Source organism: Cucurbita pepo, chromosome 9, assembly GCF_057944985.1.
Source record: "Cucurbita pepo subsp. pepo isolate OVF chromosome 9, ASM5794498v1, whole genome shotgun sequence".
Lineage (NCBI taxonomy): Eukaryota > Viridiplantae > Streptophyta > Magnoliopsida > Cucurbitales > Cucurbitaceae > Cucurbita > Cucurbita pepo.
The window spans coordinates 112197-129704 of NC_141806.1; the positions used below are offsets into that span (position 1 = coordinate 112197).

The 17508-nt window shown below is 37.3% G+C and overlaps 5 protein-coding genes across 11 annotated transcripts; 4 read left to right on the forward strand and 1 right to left on the reverse strand.

The window, feature by feature from the left end:
• The first annotated feature begins 75 nt into the window (after positions 1-75).
• On the forward strand, positions 76-3167 carry LOC111801344 (protein ABIL2). 3 transcript variants are annotated; one of them, XM_087127261.1, is made up of 10 exons: positions 76-513; positions 1174-1290; positions 1375-1457; positions 1535-1685; positions 1849-1948; positions 2016-2126; positions 2204-2246; positions 2351-2445; positions 2570-2715; positions 2815-3167. In XM_087127261.1, exons 2-10 carry the CDS (start codon positions 1213-1215, stop codon positions 2983-2985), a joined length of 978 nt encoding a protein of 325 aa, XP_086983387.1. In that variant the 5' UTR covers positions 76-513; positions 1174-1212; the 3' UTR covers positions 2986-3167. The 3 variants fall into 3 exon arrangements, with proteins under 3 accessions (XP_086983387.1, XP_023541071.2, XP_086983388.1); XM_023685303.2 differs by having other exon boundaries at positions 95-513; positions 2034-2126; XM_087127262.1 differs by lacking the exon at positions 76-513 and having other exon boundaries at positions 534-1290.
• A 150-nt stretch (positions 3168-3317) lies between these two features.
• Positions 3318-4582, reverse strand: LOC111801345 (uncharacterized). Of its 2 annotated transcripts, none has more exons than XM_023685304.2 (4): positions 4432-4582; positions 3890-3962; positions 3755-3810; positions 3318-3612 (listed from the first exon to the last, which is right to left on the reverse strand). In XM_023685304.2, the coding sequence occupies exons 1-4, from the start codon at positions 4485-4487 to the stop codon at positions 3498-3500; spliced, it is 300 nt and encodes a 99-aa protein (XP_023541072.1). In that variant the 5' UTR covers positions 4488-4582; the 3' UTR covers positions 3318-3497. The 2 variants fall into 2 exon arrangements, with proteins under 2 accessions (XP_023541072.1, XP_023541073.1); XM_023685305.2 differs by having other exon boundaries at positions 4320-4450.
• An 89-nt stretch (positions 4583-4671) lies between these two features.
• Positions 4672-7088, forward strand: LOC111801661 (Ribosomal protein L9/RNase H1). The gene is made up of 6 exons (XM_023685730.2): positions 4672-4826; positions 4924-5085; positions 5180-5314; positions 5724-5831; positions 6139-6243; positions 6690-7088. Exons 2-6 carry the CDS (start codon positions 4942-4944, stop codon positions 6852-6854), a joined length of 657 nt encoding a protein of 218 aa, XP_023541498.1. The 5' UTR covers positions 4672-4826; positions 4924-4941; the 3' UTR covers positions 6855-7088.
• Positions 7089-8169: 1081 nt separating this feature from the next.
• Positions 8170-13624, forward strand: LOC111801659 (RNA-binding KH domain-containing protein RCF3). Of its 2 annotated transcripts, none has more exons than XM_087127263.1 (8): positions 8170-9260; positions 10274-10744; positions 10950-11198; positions 11732-11986; positions 12548-12627; positions 12787-12913; positions 12995-13121; positions 13216-13624. In XM_087127263.1, exons 1-8 carry the CDS (start codon positions 8523-8525, stop codon positions 13233-13235), a joined length of 2067 nt encoding a protein of 688 aa, XP_086983389.1. In that variant the 5' UTR covers positions 8170-8522; the 3' UTR covers positions 13236-13624. The 2 variants fall into 2 exon arrangements, with proteins under 2 accessions (XP_086983389.1, XP_023541494.2); XM_023685726.2 differs by having other exon boundaries at positions 8172-9260; positions 12805-12913.
• A 476-nt stretch (positions 13625-14100) lies between these two features.
• LOC111801623 (protein phosphatase 2C 57) lies at positions 14101-17288 on the forward strand. Of its 3 annotated transcripts, none has more exons than XR_015422429.1 (11): positions 14101-14827; positions 14986-15114; positions 15200-15317; positions 15494-15604; positions 15875-15954; positions 16040-16093; positions 16226-16342; positions 16431-16519; positions 16628-16660; positions 16756-16802; positions 17044-17100. XR_015422429.1 is itself a non-coding variant. In XM_087126858.1 (11 exons), exons 1-11 carry the CDS (start codon positions 14517-14519, stop codon positions 17168-17170), a joined length of 1182 nt encoding a protein of 393 aa, XP_086982984.1. In that variant the 5' UTR covers positions 14120-14516; the 3' UTR covers positions 17171-17288. The 3 variants fall into 3 exon arrangements, 2 of the variants coding, with proteins under 2 accessions (XP_086982984.1, XP_023541443.2); XM_087126858.1 differs by having other exon boundaries at positions 14120-14827; positions 16465-16519; positions 17044-17288; XM_023685675.2 differs by having other exon boundaries at positions 14128-14827; positions 15200-15302; positions 16465-16519; positions 17044-17288.
• Positions 17289-17508: the final 220 nt, after the last annotated feature.

Consider the following 17508-nt stretch of genomic DNA (forward strand, 5'->3'; position numbering starts at 1 on the left):
TGGCGGAGGGTTTTTGGGGTTGGGACCCATCGTTTCCAAAACACACTCGTACAGTGGCAACCACGAGACACAATGATGGGGAGGGAGAGCTAAAATAGGGGATTTTTCACATTCAAATTTGCCCACTTTTGCTGCTTCCAAAAGAGAGGGAGGCCCTTTCAACCAGAATGCCCCCTGAATTTCTGGCTTAACCGACGAGCTCCTCTTCATGTTTGTCCCTCCCGTTTCCCATCTCACGCCCACCACCACCACCCTCTTTCTTTCTATCATTTTCATCTTCAAATCCTTGCCTTTTCCTGTTTCTTTTGTTCAAACATTTTACAGAGGTTTTGTAACCTGTCGTTTTTCTAGTTCACTCTAAATCTTTTACCAAACCCACTTGATTTTTTTGCCAACTTTTGGCTTCTTTTGCTTCTACTCACTCTGGGTTCTCATTTTGAGGCTCAAAAATTAGATGGGTTTTCGGCTACCGTCTCCTTTCTAGGTTCGACCTCTTCACCTGCAAAACAACAGGTACTTCCCTTGAGTTTCTTTCTTTGTTTTTGCTCTCCAGTCCTTATTTTGTTGCTGACAAGTTTGGAATGAGAGAAAACAAATTGGTTTCTCGACTGTGTTACCCGGGGCTTTCATCTTCTGCAAATTTTAACTTCTATATCGCAAACACTTCATTTTTCGCACCTTTTTCGATGTTGTTAAGGAATTACTGGACATTGCCTTTTTAAAATTCTCCAAGTGGGTTGCTTTGAATTTAATTATTCACTGCAGCTTGAGTCCTGGCGAAGATTCAGACAGAATGAGCTTTTTCAATTCATGAAATTTCAACATTTACTTATCTGTTTTGTTCTTTTTTTTTTGAATTATGGAAAAACACTATTTGTTTTATGTCGTTGATTGGTTCAAATTTGGTATATGTTTAATCTATGAGACACCGAGTCAACTATTCTTTCATTTATTGAATTCAGAATTCTCATCACTTATAACCTGTCAAAGGGAATGCTGTCTCTCTCCCTCACTTGCTAAATCAATACTTCTGTTGTCTCTTTTGGGCTATACTACAAAACATTAATGATTTATGAATGTTTCCACTGCTAGTGGTGGGAGTGTTGCTTGTTTCAATGATTTTCGTCTCTTGCCATGATTTCCTTTGGTTGTTTTGAAATTTGTTGGTTGCAGGCCTTGTAGTTAGTTTGAGCTCAAACCAAATCTTGTACAATGCCCATCTCACAACAAACGTCCAACTTCGATGAGATTTCTATGAAGCAGAGTTTGATTTTCTCTGATTGTCTCAAGGTACTACTCTGTGTCTTTGTCCAGGTTCTCCAAAATGGCAACTCCTCGTCTTTTGTTCACTCTCTTTCTGCATTTGATTTTCAGGATTTGAAGAACCTGCGAGCACAATTATACTCAGCAGCAGAATACTTCGAACTCTCTTACATGAATGACGACCAAAAACAGATGTGAGTTAGTTTGAGTTGTTTATTAGAGTAATTTATGAGAGAGTAAACTGGAATCAATCATGTTTTTTTCTATGCAGAGTGGTAGAAACATTGAAAGATTATGCTGTTAAAGCTCTTGTGAATACGGTGGATCATTTAGGTTCTGTTACTTTTAAGGTTAACGATCTCTTGGATGAAAAGGTGGATGATGTTTCTGGAACTGAGTTTAGGGTGTCATGCATCGAGCAGGTAAGTTGCAACTTACATTATTTGATACAAAAATGAAAAGAGAAACTCGAATAAGCTGTATAGATCCTCTAAAATCCATACTTCTTAGCAGTAGAGGAAGCTGATTAATTCAGCGATAACTACATTCTAAATTGTTCACTTTTACTAACCTACGGGGCTGTAGAGGCTAAGAACGTGCCAACAGTATATTGATCATGAAGGACATTCCCAGCAATCCCTGGTGATGAATACCCCAAAATATCACAAGCGTTACATATTACCAGGCAAGTTTATTATCTTTGCCCGACGTCCCAGTTCCTTTCTTTTGCCTTCTGAGAAGAAGTCTTATAGTTTGTAGAATTTGTCCAGTTGGGGAGACCATGAATGGCGGTATCCAAACTAGATCCAAATACGAAGGATGCAACCTAGATGATGAAGATGACTGGCACCAATTTAGAAATGGTAAGCGCCCAAATCAACTGTTTGGAAAATTTTCAAATGAAACTTCACCATGTATTAATCTGATTGATATCCTCTAGCTGTTCGAGCTACCATTAGGGAAACGCCGCCATCCATTATCAGGTAAATGCCACATTTTCTTTTGATCCGAACTGAAACTGCTTGCTTGCGTTTACCTCTCTTCTTCAGGTGAACTTGGTTTAATGAATTCTTTCTCGTTCGTGCAGTAAAGAAAATTCTCCTGTGCGTTCGCAACGACCTTCGCCATCCCCACAACCTAGAACGTTTTCGTTCACGTCTACTATGTCCAAGAAGGAATTAGGTTCATATGCTCTTAATTCTTCCCCTTTAGCTGCCCTTTTGTGTGTTAATGTAACTATATTGGTTTTTGTGCTCATAGCTTATGTCTGCCCTCATAAAATGCAAATACATTTGTTTCAAACCAGATAAACGGTCGGTTTCACCACACCGGTTTCCACTTCTGCGTTCTGGTTCTCTCTCAAGTAGGCCAAAGACGCAGAGTTCAAGTCGATCAACTACGCCCAACTCAAGTAGGCCCACCACTCCAAGTAATTCCAATGGCCAACGACGGGTGTGTTCATTGTGCTCTCTTATGTTTTACTAAATTAAGTGAAAAATGACATCACTGAGTAACTGAGATTCTACAACATGAATTTTTCTTTGCTACCAGTATCCTTCAGAACCTAGGAAATCAGCATCAATGCGTATGCCTGCAGAAAGGGATAACAGCAAGGATGTTGAACAATATCCCAGCAAAAGCAAACGCCTGCTAAAGGCATTACTCAGCCGACGCAAGTCGAAGAAAGACGATATGCTGTACACCTATTTGGATGAATACTAGTACTTCCAACACGTCCAGGAAAGCAATGAACCACAGAGGAACCTCTTCAATTCACTAGAGTTACCACTTTGTATGTTTCATATAGCAGTTTTTCCTTCATCCCATGCTCAAATCATTTCTTTGTTCTTCTTTGACTTCAATTTTTAGTAATATAAGTGATTTCATCGTGTGGGTTTTAAGAATTATCCCTTATCAGCATGGATTTCTGTAGCTGAGTCAAATGACCTGATTAACTCATTAGCCATTTAGATTTCTTTCAACTATTGAGGTAGAAAAATAATCGACCACATCAGTAATGATTGGAACTAAATTGAGATTCAAAAGAAATAATATATTATGTAATGAGTAATATGGTATTGAAAATGTTATATTGTTGGATCTCAATGTTCGAATGATGGATGTAGGATGTGGTTCTTCACCATGGATCAAACCACTACAAATCATATTGTAACAAAATTGGAGATCAGATGTAAACTAAGCAAACATGAGATGTAAAAGATGAGCGAAGGCAATCAGAAATCCAATCCTTGTCCGAAATCTTCGATTGTTTTTATGGCAAGAGTAAGCACATCCAGAAAAGCACTATATGATGCACGCAGAAATCTTGCTTCCACTGCCTCGAAGTGTCTGCATGAAACAAGTCAGACAGCTAATGAAAATTCTAAAAAATGATTGCGGAGAATTGTGAATGTTCCCAAGAATTCTGTATTAAGCTATTTTGGTATCCATGTATTATTAATGAGGAATGCCAAGAGCATAATAGGCTCACACTGAAAGTTTTCCATCAGAAACTGTCATCTCCCTTTTCACCTTGTCTGGCTGCAACTGTACTTAGCACAGAAATCAAATCAGAAACAAGTCCACTAGGGAGCACAATGCGAAGGTTGAAATAATCGAGAAGCACCTCTTTATCGACGACTAAAGCATTATAGACAATTGAAGCTTTCTTCTCAGATTCACAGTCCACTTCGAAGTCACTGCAGATAGCAAACAATGAGTTAAACTGCATGTTTCCAACATAAATGTTGACCATTTAAAGAAAGAAGCAAGCGCAATGACCACTTAGGAACAAATAGCAATTGTTAAACACTAACAACACCCAGAAAGGAAACAACATTGGGTTCTAGGAACCATAGCAAAAGAAGAAACCTTTGCATATTTGAGCTTTCATGACACTATTTTACTCGCAAAACTTCGGGTTCAGCAACAAAAGAAAAATGGGTTGCCATTATCATTGTCTTATTTTGAATATGGAAATTGCAAGGAACCAGAGAAAAAAACAAAACGGATTAATCAAATGAGAAATAAGATTAAACTAAAGACGCGAAGCTCACCAAAATGCTAACATAGCAACGATAATAAACAAACTGATCTAAAGGAAAACTTGTATCTATGCATTTATGGGCTTAGAGAGAGAGAGAGATAGAGAGAGAGAGAGAGAGGAACCAGCTGAATTCCCATTTAGCATCTCCATCAGAAACGACGGAAGCTGTCGGAGCCATTGCTTCAATTTTAGCGGAAAAACGTCAAATTCTTCGCTAAACCTAACATAACAGGCGGCACGGCGATTTTTGAAGGTTTTTTAGTAAATAAAATAAAACATCAATTTTGGGCTTGGGCTTGATATTGGGCCCGGTCCTGGGCGGGCTTTCTACTTTTAAAAAATAATTTTAGGGCACTCTGGTTAAATAGCCATTATACAACGGCGGCTTCTCCATCACCTTCGCGGGTTCTGTTACGTTCGCCGTCGTCGGAACACTCTGAGCTTCATTGGAAGGGATTTGTCCATTATTGTTCGGCTGCAAAGCCACTGTCGGGATTCCTTCTTCCCTGTTTCTACGGTAATTTTACGTTTTCTTCTCCGTGCGCCCTTACTTTTTGCATTCTTGCTCGTCTGTTGAGGTTTATAGCTCTATTGTTTTCCATTTCCTTTTACAGACTCTTCGTTAGATCGAAATGGCTTGTATTCAATATGGTAAAAATGCACTCCAGAGAATTATTAAAGACACTAGGCTTCATCCTTCTGATCGAATGATGCAGCCATTGCTATTCTCGAGTCAGGGAGTTAGACATAGGAAGTTGGAAGTTATTCTGACAACAGTGAGTATGTGACTTCACTTTTTTAGTTTTCATGCCTGACCGTTGGGTTTTATGAACAATTAACTGAAAAATTCTTACTTTGATGTTTAAAAAGAGCATAGAAAAGCTTGGGAAGGCCGGTGAGACAGTTAAGGTTGCCCCGGGATACTTCCGAAACCATCTTATGCCCAAGTTGCTGGCTGTTCCAAATATTGACAAGTATGCTTATCTCATCAAGGAGCAGCGCAGGGTACTTCTCTGCAATTTAGATCTTATTAGTTACTTTTGGTTGTTTATCCATATGCGTTTGTGCTGTTATTTTCTTGATTGCATTGATTAGTCTTACTTTATTGTTCCCTCCCAATTGGAAAGAAGGGCTGAGGAGACGACAATTGAATTTACCTGACTGGAAATCGTGCTTGTTATGTTAATTTTTGGTGATTTTTAATTTTTAGCAGCCCTCGTGAAAACACATTTGAGAGTTGCAAAAATGTTAAGTCTTTTATCCCTATTTTGGAGACTTAATGGAGGATTGACCAACTGATTTTGCTACATGATGGTTTCAGTTTCTAATGTTGGCTGCATCGCCATGATAGATTGCACACGAGGATTCAGATACTTTTCATTGGTTTTGATAATTTCAATTTTTTTTAATTTAGATTTACCAACCAGTTGAGGAAGAGGTCGTTAAGGTTGTGACCGTGACGAAGGAGGATAAGATGAAAGAATATGAGAAGGCAGCAAAACGCCTGGATAGTACTCAGCTGGTTTGTAACTTCAATTTTTATCCTTACTTAGTTCTATATATGTTTTGTTCTTCGCCAATTGTCAATTTCTTTTAATCAGTTACCCTTGGAATGATTTATTGTTTGATGTTTAAGAAATGGATAAACTGGTGCACTAAATGGCTTTAGCAAATGTCGGAGGTTGCCCTTTTTAGGAGGCAAGACACAGCGATTGCAATAAGAAAAGTGGATGAGATTGCCTTCACAGTATTAGAGAATTATTTATAATTGGATATTCTTCCGAATTGATAGATTTATTAATTATAACTGATGCTTAACACAATCTTAGGTTTTGAGGAGGTTAATTGACAAGGAAAAGTTCCGTACTCGTGCCACAAAAGATGAGCCTTTGGCCTTGCAATCTTCTGTGACGGTAGACGACCTTGTTGCTGAGGTAGGCTTTGATCAATTCTTGTGTTCTTTTTCAAATGAGAATTGAACGGATAGGTTATTTATTCCTTGAGAATGAGACTAGTTGAACTTGTCGTTGTGGTTGGCTTTAATTGAATTGATGCCTTTCTTTTGAGCTTCTTCCTCCCCCCTTATTGGGTATGGTTTGGTTTTGTTTTGTTTTTTTTTTCTTTGGTGGGGGGGGGGGGGGGGGGGGGGGGGGGGGGGTTGTTGCGGTGTGGGTGGGAGAGAGATCCTGAGAGTATCGTAAAGTGAAACTTCTTGTCTGCAAATTATAAGCATTTCAGTAAGAGTTCGTGGTCCTAACAACTAACAGAGGATGGACTGAATAGATAAAGATATGGGATGAGAATCATTTTTAGTCTTTTATCAATGAAGACTTCATTTTTCTTTTCTAATGTAGATCAACATATCCTTTTCTTGGTTTAGGTGGCACGGCAACTTTCTATTCAAATTATGCCTGAAAATGTACATTTGCCAGCCCCCTTGCCAACATGTGGTGAATATGAAGTACCACTGCGCTTTCCAAAGTCGATCCCATTGCCCGAAGGAAAGATCTACTGGTCCCTGAAAGTTAAAGTCCGTAGTAAATAAAAAATGGGAAACAGCATGCTCGTTCATAATGATGCCAGTGGTTTTGGTTTCTTAAGATCGTTAGGCCTCTGGTTATTTTGAGGATTTATTTTTTGTGCTTTAATGTTAGCTGTTTGCTGGTTTCTCAAGTTATTGAATTGAATTTGTTTGCAAGACTATACAATGGATTCACATTATGATGAGACAAAAGAATCAAATGCTGAATGGCCATGGCATGAGAAGCTTGTGTTCAAAGAGTACACTATTTTACTCTTTTCTTTGCATACTTTTGTTTAAGATACGTTAATTTTCTCTTCTTCTCTGTTTGTTCTTATGTTGAGTCTCTTGCACTCGCAAAAACTATATTTGGTTTTCGAGCTCTACTCTGTGTCGTCCATTCACATATTCCTCAGTAGTCTCTAGTACGTCTCACCCATTTCAAGGCCAACTGAATTAACTGTTGTCAATTCAAAGCTTGAACCTTAGGATCTTGGAGGGTTTGAGTTGTTGCGGAATTGAAGTGGTCTAGAGAATCCTTTGTTGGGTATTTGATTAAGATTTTCAAATATTTCAAACATAGTAAGATTAGGTGTGCGAGATTAGTTGAGGCCCCCTAATTTTAGTGTATTTGATTGATGATAAAAACCGTGACTCTCTTGTAAATAAATCTCTTTTTCTTTGCATGTACCTACATAGCTTTAGCATTTTAATGTTCTTTGATTTCTTGTATATGATTATAATTTATGTTTTTTCCATCTTTGGTAAAATCAACTCCACTGTACTACCATATATTTATTAGTAGACAATCCAAATTTTTATTTAACAGTACATCCCATCCCAGTCAACCTACCATAATACTTCCCAGTCAACCTACCATAATACTTGTGCTATTTTTTTATCTCTTTCAACCACAATAATATAAATAAAACAATTTAACTTGAAACTAAAACTTACAAAATAAACAAACTTACTATAATAAACCTTAGCATTCGAGATACGACGGAAGAAAACAATAATTATTTTCTGAATTATTTTTTCAATAAAAGAGATGTTAAAATGGCAACCATAAATTGGTCCTTTGAAAAGGAAGATATATTATATGCTTTTGACTTTATATTTCGAAATGCAACGTAATAATGATTTTCATTTAGAATGAAAATTCGATTATTAATTAAATGAGTATTTAATGATTAAAATAATATTATAATAAAAATATAAACAAATGAATTTAACAGAAAAGAATCATGGTTAGAAATCGAAAGTAGTTTTGACTTAGTAGAACGGTTAACATGTGTGTTTATCTTTATCCACTGTGATTAGGAGAGAAAACAAAGGCGCTCAACAAACGGCGTCGTTCGCTTCTTCACTGGCCAAGAGAAATCTGATGGATTCGTATTTGCATCACAGCTTCAATTAGTCTTCTTCTTCTTCTTCTTCTTGTACTAGGGTTTTTAATTGCAAAGGTTGTACTGGATTTTCACTGGATACAAGCAGAGGGACGGGATTGAAGCAACGGAATTGAAGCAACGGAGTGAGTTCTGAGTTTTTATTTTGTTTCTGTTCTTTTTGGACCCGAGGAATCTAATCTACTTATGAGTTAGAGATTATTTGGACCCTTTTACTCCAGAAGATAAGATTGTAACAAAACTGGAAAATCAAAGCCAATGACATCGAATTTCTGTGACTCTAATGGCTTCGCATTGTAATCAACTAAACCGGGGTAACCATTATTTAACATTTGAGATGGAGAAGTCTAGATCTAAGAGAAACTACTACTATGACCACCAAGACTATGATTCCGAGTCGATGGGTAGAACCAGACCTCGTTACAACAATCACTACGCCAGTAATAACTATCGTCACCGTGGCACTGCAATTCGACCGTCTAAACCTCAAGACCAACCTCTTATGGTGACCACAACTTACAGGATACTCTGTCATGACGCCAAAGCCGGGGGTGTCATCGGAAAATCTGGTAGTATCATTAAGTCCATAAGGCAGCACACCGGTGCGTGGATCAACGTGCATGAGCTTGTTCCAGGCGATGAGGAGAGAATAATTGAGATATCGGACACTCGGCGGCGGGACCCCGAAGGTCGGATGTCGTCGTTCTCTCCCGCGCAGGAAGCACTTTTCTTGATTCATGAAAGGATTCTCGAGAGTGAAATGAGTCCTGGGTTTAATGGAATGGGGTATGGTGCTGAGGATGAGGAGGATGATTACGGCGAGGTTAGAGGAGGAGCTGGTGGTGGCAGTACCCGTGTGGCCACAAGGCTTGTGGTGTCTAGAATGCACGTAGGTTGTTTGCTAGGGAAGGGAGGAAAGATAATCGAGCAAATGAGAATGGAAACCAAGACTCAGATAAGGGTTCTACCTAGAGATCACAATTTGCCTAGCTGCATTACAATGTCAGAGGAGATCGTTCAGGTTTAGTTTCTGAACACTTCAGTATCTCGAAAGAGTACCCTATTTCTTGTTGCTATGGTAATCTAAAAAATATTATACTCATACTGAATCAGGTCTAAAGGAAGCCAATTTACTTTTGCAATGCTTAACGGAAGTTGCTAATTGGGTTCTTAGGACATGTTAGAACGTTAAAAGAGGCAGTAATAAAATGGCGTCTATAAGCAGCTTAGTAATGCAGTGACAGGTTTTTTGAATCTGCTACTGTCCTGTCTTTGCTTCACTAGCTATTTGAGAAATTAATAGAGTTCGACCAGAAATCATTTGTTTTCTGAAACCATCAAATTTGTTTCTTACTGCACATTTTATTCAATCTGTGAGTTTACAAAAGCTAGTCATATTGGCAGAAATGTTTATGTGGGAACGTCACATATATCTTGCATATTACATTGTTTTGCCTTTTCATATGTTGATTCCTGCGTTGATTGTTGAACTAACTTATTCAACCCCATTTATAATCTCATTTATAGTTTTATTTTCATGCCTAGGTACTGGTCAAACATTTGCCTATGGTTTTAACAAGCCCTTTAAAGGTCTTTTGAAATTGTTAAGTAGACAGTAAATATACAAGACATATGTAGTCTTTCATTTTGTTGTATCATTGCTTATATGACCATGTAGTTGTTTATTTTTAGGATGTTGCTTAAATTCTTCTATTCTCCATAGATTGGAGGATCAAAAACTGTCAAGAAATAAATTATATAATATTAGTGTGATAATCTAATGGACATGCATTCGGATTCCAATTTTTGGTGCCAAGTTATATCCCTCATCCATCTATGATCTAGCTAACCAGGCTTTATATAACTTAAAACACGAGCTCTATCTTGATCCAGACTGAATTAAGGAAAAATATATGGTGACGTGATCAATTGTCTTTCTGTTCGAAGTTCTCACAACTTCATTATTCCATTCGTTGAGTATGAAGAATATATAGTTGTTAATTACTTTCTACTTGGGGCTTTAAACCTCGGCAGATTGTTGGAGATGCAAATGGTGTAAAGAAAGCTATAGCTATCATTTCATCACGCTTGAGAGAGAGCCAGCATCGTGACCGTAGTCATTTCCATGGGCGTCTACATTCACCAGAACGAATGTTCCCTCCTGATGATGATTATGTTCCACATACAGCACGGCGATTGTCAATGGATGGACGACCATTTAGGCCACGTATATCTGCTTCTAATACAAGAAGCAATGACTATTTGAACCGTCATTCTAGTTTTTCGGTGGAGCATGGGGCTACTCCTGTTAATGACAATATGATGCCCTTTTATGGTGAGGACCTTGTATTTAGAATATTATGCCCAATTGAGAAGGTTGATAGTGTCATTGGAGAGTCTGATGGAATCATAGAATTACTTCGGAATGAAGTTGGTGTGGATATCAAGGTTTCAAGCCCTATGACTGGTTCAAATGAACAAATTCTTATCATTTCCTCGGACGAGGTACTTCAACTTTTTTTTTCTGCCTTAGTGGTGTACACCAATTTGCTGTTTCCTAGGTCCAAATCACTTAAGATTGCCTTTCCTTGCAGAATATTTTTAGGAGTTATATAAATAATCACTAAACTGACTTTAAAAGTTATGTTTACCATTTATATATTCATATTTTTCTTGTTTAACTTTCTGATCGGAAAATTTGAGTTCTTAGGGTCCAGATGATGAGCTTTTTCCAGCGCAGGAAGCTTTGTTACACATCCAAACTCGCATTGTTGATCTTGTTCCTGACAAGGATAACATTGTAACTACTAGGTTACTTGTCCATTCAAGTGATATTGGATGTTTGGAGGGAAGAGATGGATCGTTGTTAGAGATGAAGAGATTAACTGGTGCAAATGTACAAATTGTGCCAAGAGAAGAACTTCCCATGTTTGTATCTGGGGCTGACGAGCTTGTACAGGTTTGTCATTGAACTTTAAATTGATAGAATTCCTAGATTTGATTAAAGTTGTTTAATGTAACTACATTTTGCTCTTCGGGTTTCTTTTTTTTTTTTTTTTTTTTAATTTTAAATTCATAGCTTTTGCAGAATTTTTTTCCTTAAATCAGTTACAGAACATGGGCATGAACAGTGAAAGTTAGCGGTCTTAAACCATTGTATGAATATTACTTTTATTTATCTTTTTTTTTTCTCTATTTTTTAAGGATTAAATATGCATATTCTGATTTGAAAATGCAGTTATGAAGTCTCAGGTTAGTAGAAAATATTGGTATTTCCTGATGTATAAATAATATTTTTCTAATTTTTCTACTTTGTTTTATAACTAGTCATTTGGTTTTTTAGCTAGAATTTTGATTAGTAAGAATCTATACTCTGTTTATATGGACGGTAATTTTTGTTAAATATTTTCTAATTTTTCTACTAATGTGTCTAGTTGGAATTGATGACTTTTTCTTCCTGAGTTTCTAATTCCCTAACTGCAATGTTTGTAGATCATAGGGGACATACAAGCAGCTCGAGATGCACTTGTTGAGTTAACATCAAGATTACGGAGTTATATTTGTAAGGAGCCCTACCAAAAAGATGCAAGTCCTCCGATCTCAGCACCGAACACCATGGTCAGTTTAGGACTCGAGGAATCATCTTCAAATAATAATGCTGCAGCTCGTGAAGTTCACAGTGGAAATGATTCTTTTAGCACGGCCTATCAAAATGTGCAACCTTTTGCAACAGCACAGCTTCTGAAGGTTACTTATTTTTTAAATCTTTTTTCTTCTCTCATGACGAGAGGATTCTTTCTTTTCAAAACGGTCTCTTATCAGCCATTATGAGTGGAGCCACTTTACTTTCTTTGGATACGAAACTATTTCAGATTAAGGTTCTTCTGAAAACTTCTTCTGCATAAACTTGCTCTCTTTCAGACAAGTAGTAAAAGATTCAACCAAGATTTGAAGCCTTGGTGTTAAATCCCTTGAGCCATTGGTCACTCGCAACTTTATAAAATCCAATGTGCCAAATGTTATTTTGGTAGTCATATGATGGTTCAAGTTCCAATCTGTGGGGGAAAAAAGAAAAAGTCGGGTCACTTTTCTTGCGTGTCTAAAGGGAAAAAAAAGTGTTTTTGGCCAACCTAGGTGAACATTTGGTTTCTACTATGGGTCTTCTTATATGTTTCTTTTGCATTAATATTCAGGAGTATTTATTGGTTTAATAACATACCTGCTCTCCATAAATTCTATTGCATTTGAATGCGCACCTCTACTGAGACTTTAGTTCTGCACCAAAATGATTCAAACTATCATTTGCAGGAAACTGGAGGGTCGAGCAATGAGACTGGTACGCAGAATGAAAATGACCGACGTGAAGATTTGCCTAGTGGGTTAAATAGGTAGAACTTCTTTCTGCAATGCTGATTCCTCCCCCTCCCCAATTCTTTTGAACCAATGAGACATTTTATAAGTTACAAATGATTTCATGGTGTTTTCCTGCCTGTCATTTACATGCTTCTCTTATAAGTTAGATCAATGACTTCACTGCAATATATAAGTTTTGACATTCCGATTAGGATCCCTGTGCCGCTTGTCACTCGGAGTACACTTGAAGTTGTGATACCAGAGCCTGCAGTTCCCCAGCTTATAACAAAGTCAAAAAACAAGCTTGCTCAGATCAGTGAGGTGGCAGTAGTTAAATTTTGTCAAACCTTTCTGTAGTATATTAAGAAAATGCCTTGTTGGCTGATATTTTGTTTCTATCAGTTATCCGGAGCCAATGTTACGTTGGTAGAAGATAGACCAGATATAACCCAGAAGATAATTCAAATATCAGGAACACCAGAGCAAGCAGAAAGAGCCCAGAGCTTGCTGCAAGGCTTTATTTTGAGCAGTAAGTCTCTCTCACTACCCAATTTTGTGTTACATTTATAATCTTAGATTACTTTTTTCTCTCTGTATTTATTTGTTTGTTTAACACTTTTCAGTGCAAGAAGATGGGCCTTGAGTTATGGCCATTTGGTTTTACTCTGAACTTTAGTTGCCTATATAAAAGGATTGACCCATCATGATCAACTGTATTTATCACGGGGCTCTTGCTTCTAGGCTCGGAAGGTGTCGACAGCGAATTAACCATTGCCATGTAAATTTAGAAGATACAAGAGTTTTCATTCTTCAGTTTTTTTTTTTTTTTTTTTTTTTTTTCGTTCTTCCTTTTGCTGTTTCACAAATACTTGTGTGTTTGTAGGAAGCAATTTGGGTATCATTCATCTCCTATTGAAATCCAACTTTTAAGCATCTCTTGTTGTACTTCTACTTCTACTTGTAGTTTTATTTATTTATAGTTTGAGTCAAGATATGAACCTCTTAACATTTTAGTCAAGCTTATTATGCCTATGTTTATTGCCTCTTCTACAACCACAATGATTCTTGTGCATGGTTTAGTGTTATTAATAAACAAAAAGCAAGTTTGTTTTCTAATTTTGAATTGTATTTTTTTTTAATAATTTCTATTAGGATTCATGAATAATGCTTAAATGATAACTTGATATGACTATTAAATTTAACTAAATGTTAAATTAATGAATCAAATATTTATTTAATTTATGAAAATTTTCAATAACAAAAGAAATCAAATTTCGAAAAAAAATAAAAAGGCTAAAATTATTGATTGTTTATAAAGGACATTTTCTTTTAGACTATGAAACATCATAATCCAAATGTGGAGCATGAATGAGACTTTTTACCTTCCTACAATTTCAATGAACTCTCATTTTCTTCTTTCTTCAAATAGTTGCAACTATTGGGTCGAGATGCCCATTGAGAAAATTCACTACAACGTAAGTGGTTACATGGTGAACCAATAATGTATCGTGAGTGAAGTGTGCAAACTGTAAGACAAGAATTAAACTTAGCCTCAAATTCCGTTCCTTTCCTTCCTTGAGCTCCTCTAAAATGTCAACATATTTCTCAAGAAAAAACCAGAATCAAACCAAACAGAAGCCAAGAGACGGTCAAGATTACAACTTTGGAGATGAGCCACAGGTTTCACAGTCAGACCCCACTTGGTAATGGTATGCCTGCATCGTCTCGTCTGTCCAACAATGAACCATCTCTTTCCATAGCTGTGGGGGCAACATCCAAACTATCTCTAACTATGGTATCTGATCCGTTAACCCAATTAGAGGCCTTCCTTCATTCTCTTATCTTTCCCTCTTAACGTAATCTCCTTCTCACAAGTATTTGATTTGAATTGGACTCAACTGGGTTTGGAGTTTCGATTCAGCAAATGGCTTTGTTGAGTCCTCGATTGCATAGATTCTGCTTATTAACCAAGCTCCACCAAGCCTCTGCCTCCAAACCCACTAACGCAAATCAGCTCACTGTCAGAAGAAAAACCGGATGCTGCTATGCCATAGCTGTTGATGCTCCATCTTCTTTAACAGATGCTGCGGGAATCAGATGGGGTTCGACCACTTTGCAAGGCTTGCGGGAAGAAATGGAGGACGATGCTGTTGTGCGGTCTGATGGTCTTAATGGCTTCTTGTTTGCTGCAGTGTTCGATGGCCATGGTGGCTGTTCCTCCGTCAAGTTCCTCAGGTGGGAACCCAACAGGGCATCTTGTGGTGAAATCTTTAGGATTTATGAACATATGTATTGCAGAGTGGAGGCTTCCTTCACAATATCATTGGTTTATTCATAGTGCCAAAAATAGATAATAAACAAGGCCTTTGATTGTGTAAATAATATGGCAATAGGGAGGAGCTGTACAAAGACTGCCTAACAGCTGTACAAGGTGGTCTGCTGTTGAATGGAGGGGATTTTGAAGTGATCAAAGCGGCTTTGGAGAAGGCTTTTGATGATACTGATAAACGATTACTCCCTTTGTAAGTGAAAAGTCCAGTTCTTCACTTGGTTATATCCTCTCAGTGCAATTCTGTATTTGACGTAATTTTTGCTCAACTCTTCAAGGCTAGAGGCAGCTGGGAAGGAAGATGAATCTGGTTCCACTGCAACTGTTGCATTCATACGAAATGATGTTATGTTCATTTCACATGTTGGTGACTCTTGTGTTGTAAGCATCAACCTGGTGATCTTTATATCTCAGTTTCTTGGCATAAGAAACAGTTCTAAGCATTGTTATTCTCTTTCTTAGTTAGTTTTGGAACTCAGTTTTGTGGGACTGCTTCTTTTATGTGCCCTTCTACATTCTTTCATGTTTTTCAATTAAGATCTTCTAAATTCAGAGCTGATTTGTTCATGCAGGTGTTGTCACGTTCCGGAGGAGCACAGGTATTGACGAGTTCTCATCGGCCTTATGGAAACAACACCACCTCACTGCAAGAAATTAGAAGAATTAGAGAAGCAGGTGGATGGGTGTGTACCTGTTTCAGTTAACTCTCTTACCCATTTCTTCCATATAAAACATAATCATTCGATTGTGTATTTGACATTTAAACTCTTTGTTGCTCGCTGCCCTGTTTGAAACAGGAAATGCAGCATATGCCTACGTTAATCTGCCATTCTTACTGTTGAAAAATGACTCAATATTATTTATCTATCAAAAAAACCAAATCTTTTTTTTTTTTTTTTTTTTGAGTCATTAAAAATTTAGATACTCATTATTGCAGCTTTTGGTGTCTTTAGATCGTTAACGGGAGAATCTGTGGAGACATCTCTGTATCTCGTGCATTTGGTGACATACGATTCAAGACGAAGAAATACGAGTTTGGTCCTTTTAACTCTCTTCTAATATTCTCGAGCTTCAGAAGATTTCTTTTTGCACCTCCTTATGGTTGTTCTATATAACAGGATGCTGAGAAAAGGAGTTGAAGAAGGGAGATGGTCTGAAAAGTTTGTTTCTCGGTAGGTATGCTTTATGATTCCTCACTTGTATCTTTCTTATTCATTTTTCAACGCTTATTGTTTATGTTTAGTATTACTAATTGATTCAATTAAGGAAGCAGTTTGACCATAAAATCTTTTTTAACTCATCAGTGTACAGTTCAATGGAGATTTGGTAACCGCATCACCAGAAGTTCTTCAGCTTACCCTCGGATCAAATGTCGAGTTTGTACTGATAGCATCGGATGGCCTATGGGATTACATGAATAGGTCATTTTTCGTATCTCAGTCATTTCTAGGCTTCAGTCTTTATGTCCTAAAGATTTATCAGATTGTCCATCAACTTTGATCTAGACAGACTAAATAAGTGCCATTTTCGGGTGTTGTATCAGCTCCGATGCGGTTAAGTTTGTTCGGAATCAATTGAGTCAGCATGGTGATGTTCAGGTGTACATCATGTTACTTGTATTCTTTATTCTTTTACGCACTCTATTTCTTGCTGTCTCTGTTTGCTTATGGTTCAACTTCTAACTTCTCATTTACATTGATTTTCAGTTAGCTTGTGAAGCCCTCGCACAAGCAGCCTTGGTAATACTCGCACAATTTGATTTGTTTAAAGCTTCTAATAACAAGAACTTGGTTTACAGTTCTAATAAAGCAAATATTATGTTTGTATCTTGTAGGACAAAGGGTCACAAGACAATATCAGCATTATCATGGCTGATTTGGGGTGAGTACACTTAAGTATAAACATGGCAAATGAGGAGACAGTTACAATAGTAGGCATTAAAAGAATAAAAGTTCAAATGGCTTTGCTTGTTTCCAAATGCATAGAAACAATAAACTTTCTTCTGAGAAGCTAAATACAGCAGCTAACGAAACTCGATCTCAGTTATTAGACTGTCTTATTTGTTGTTGTGGGAGTTCTTCCAATACAAATATGATTTAAACTAACTGGAGATGAGATGCAGGCGGACAGATTGGCAGAATTTGCCCCTCCAGCAAGACAACGTCATATTTGAAGTGGCTCAAGCTTTTGGTACGATTGGGGTCGTTTCTTTCGGTATTTGGTGGGCGTCCTCTATTTTCTGTCTTTAAAGTTTGTGTGTCCCACTGTTGTATAATCAGCTTATTCTTCCATACTTTTCATCTGTAAAGTGTAAGTGAATAGTTATACAATGTATCACATCTTAGCTAGTTTAGATGACTTAACCTACCCTCACAAGAGTTTGACGCCTTAACTATCATGCCTCTAAAACTGCACTACAACTTGTTGATTCATTCTACACCTTCCATTAGGATTCAGAACTTTTCAATTTGGAAGTCTTATTTGGTTCACAAGGAGACTATCAGGAGAGTTCCTATTTTCATCCTCATTATTTGCCCAAGGGAAACACAGGAATCTCAAGTCCTATGTCTTTCCAGTGCCTGGTTTC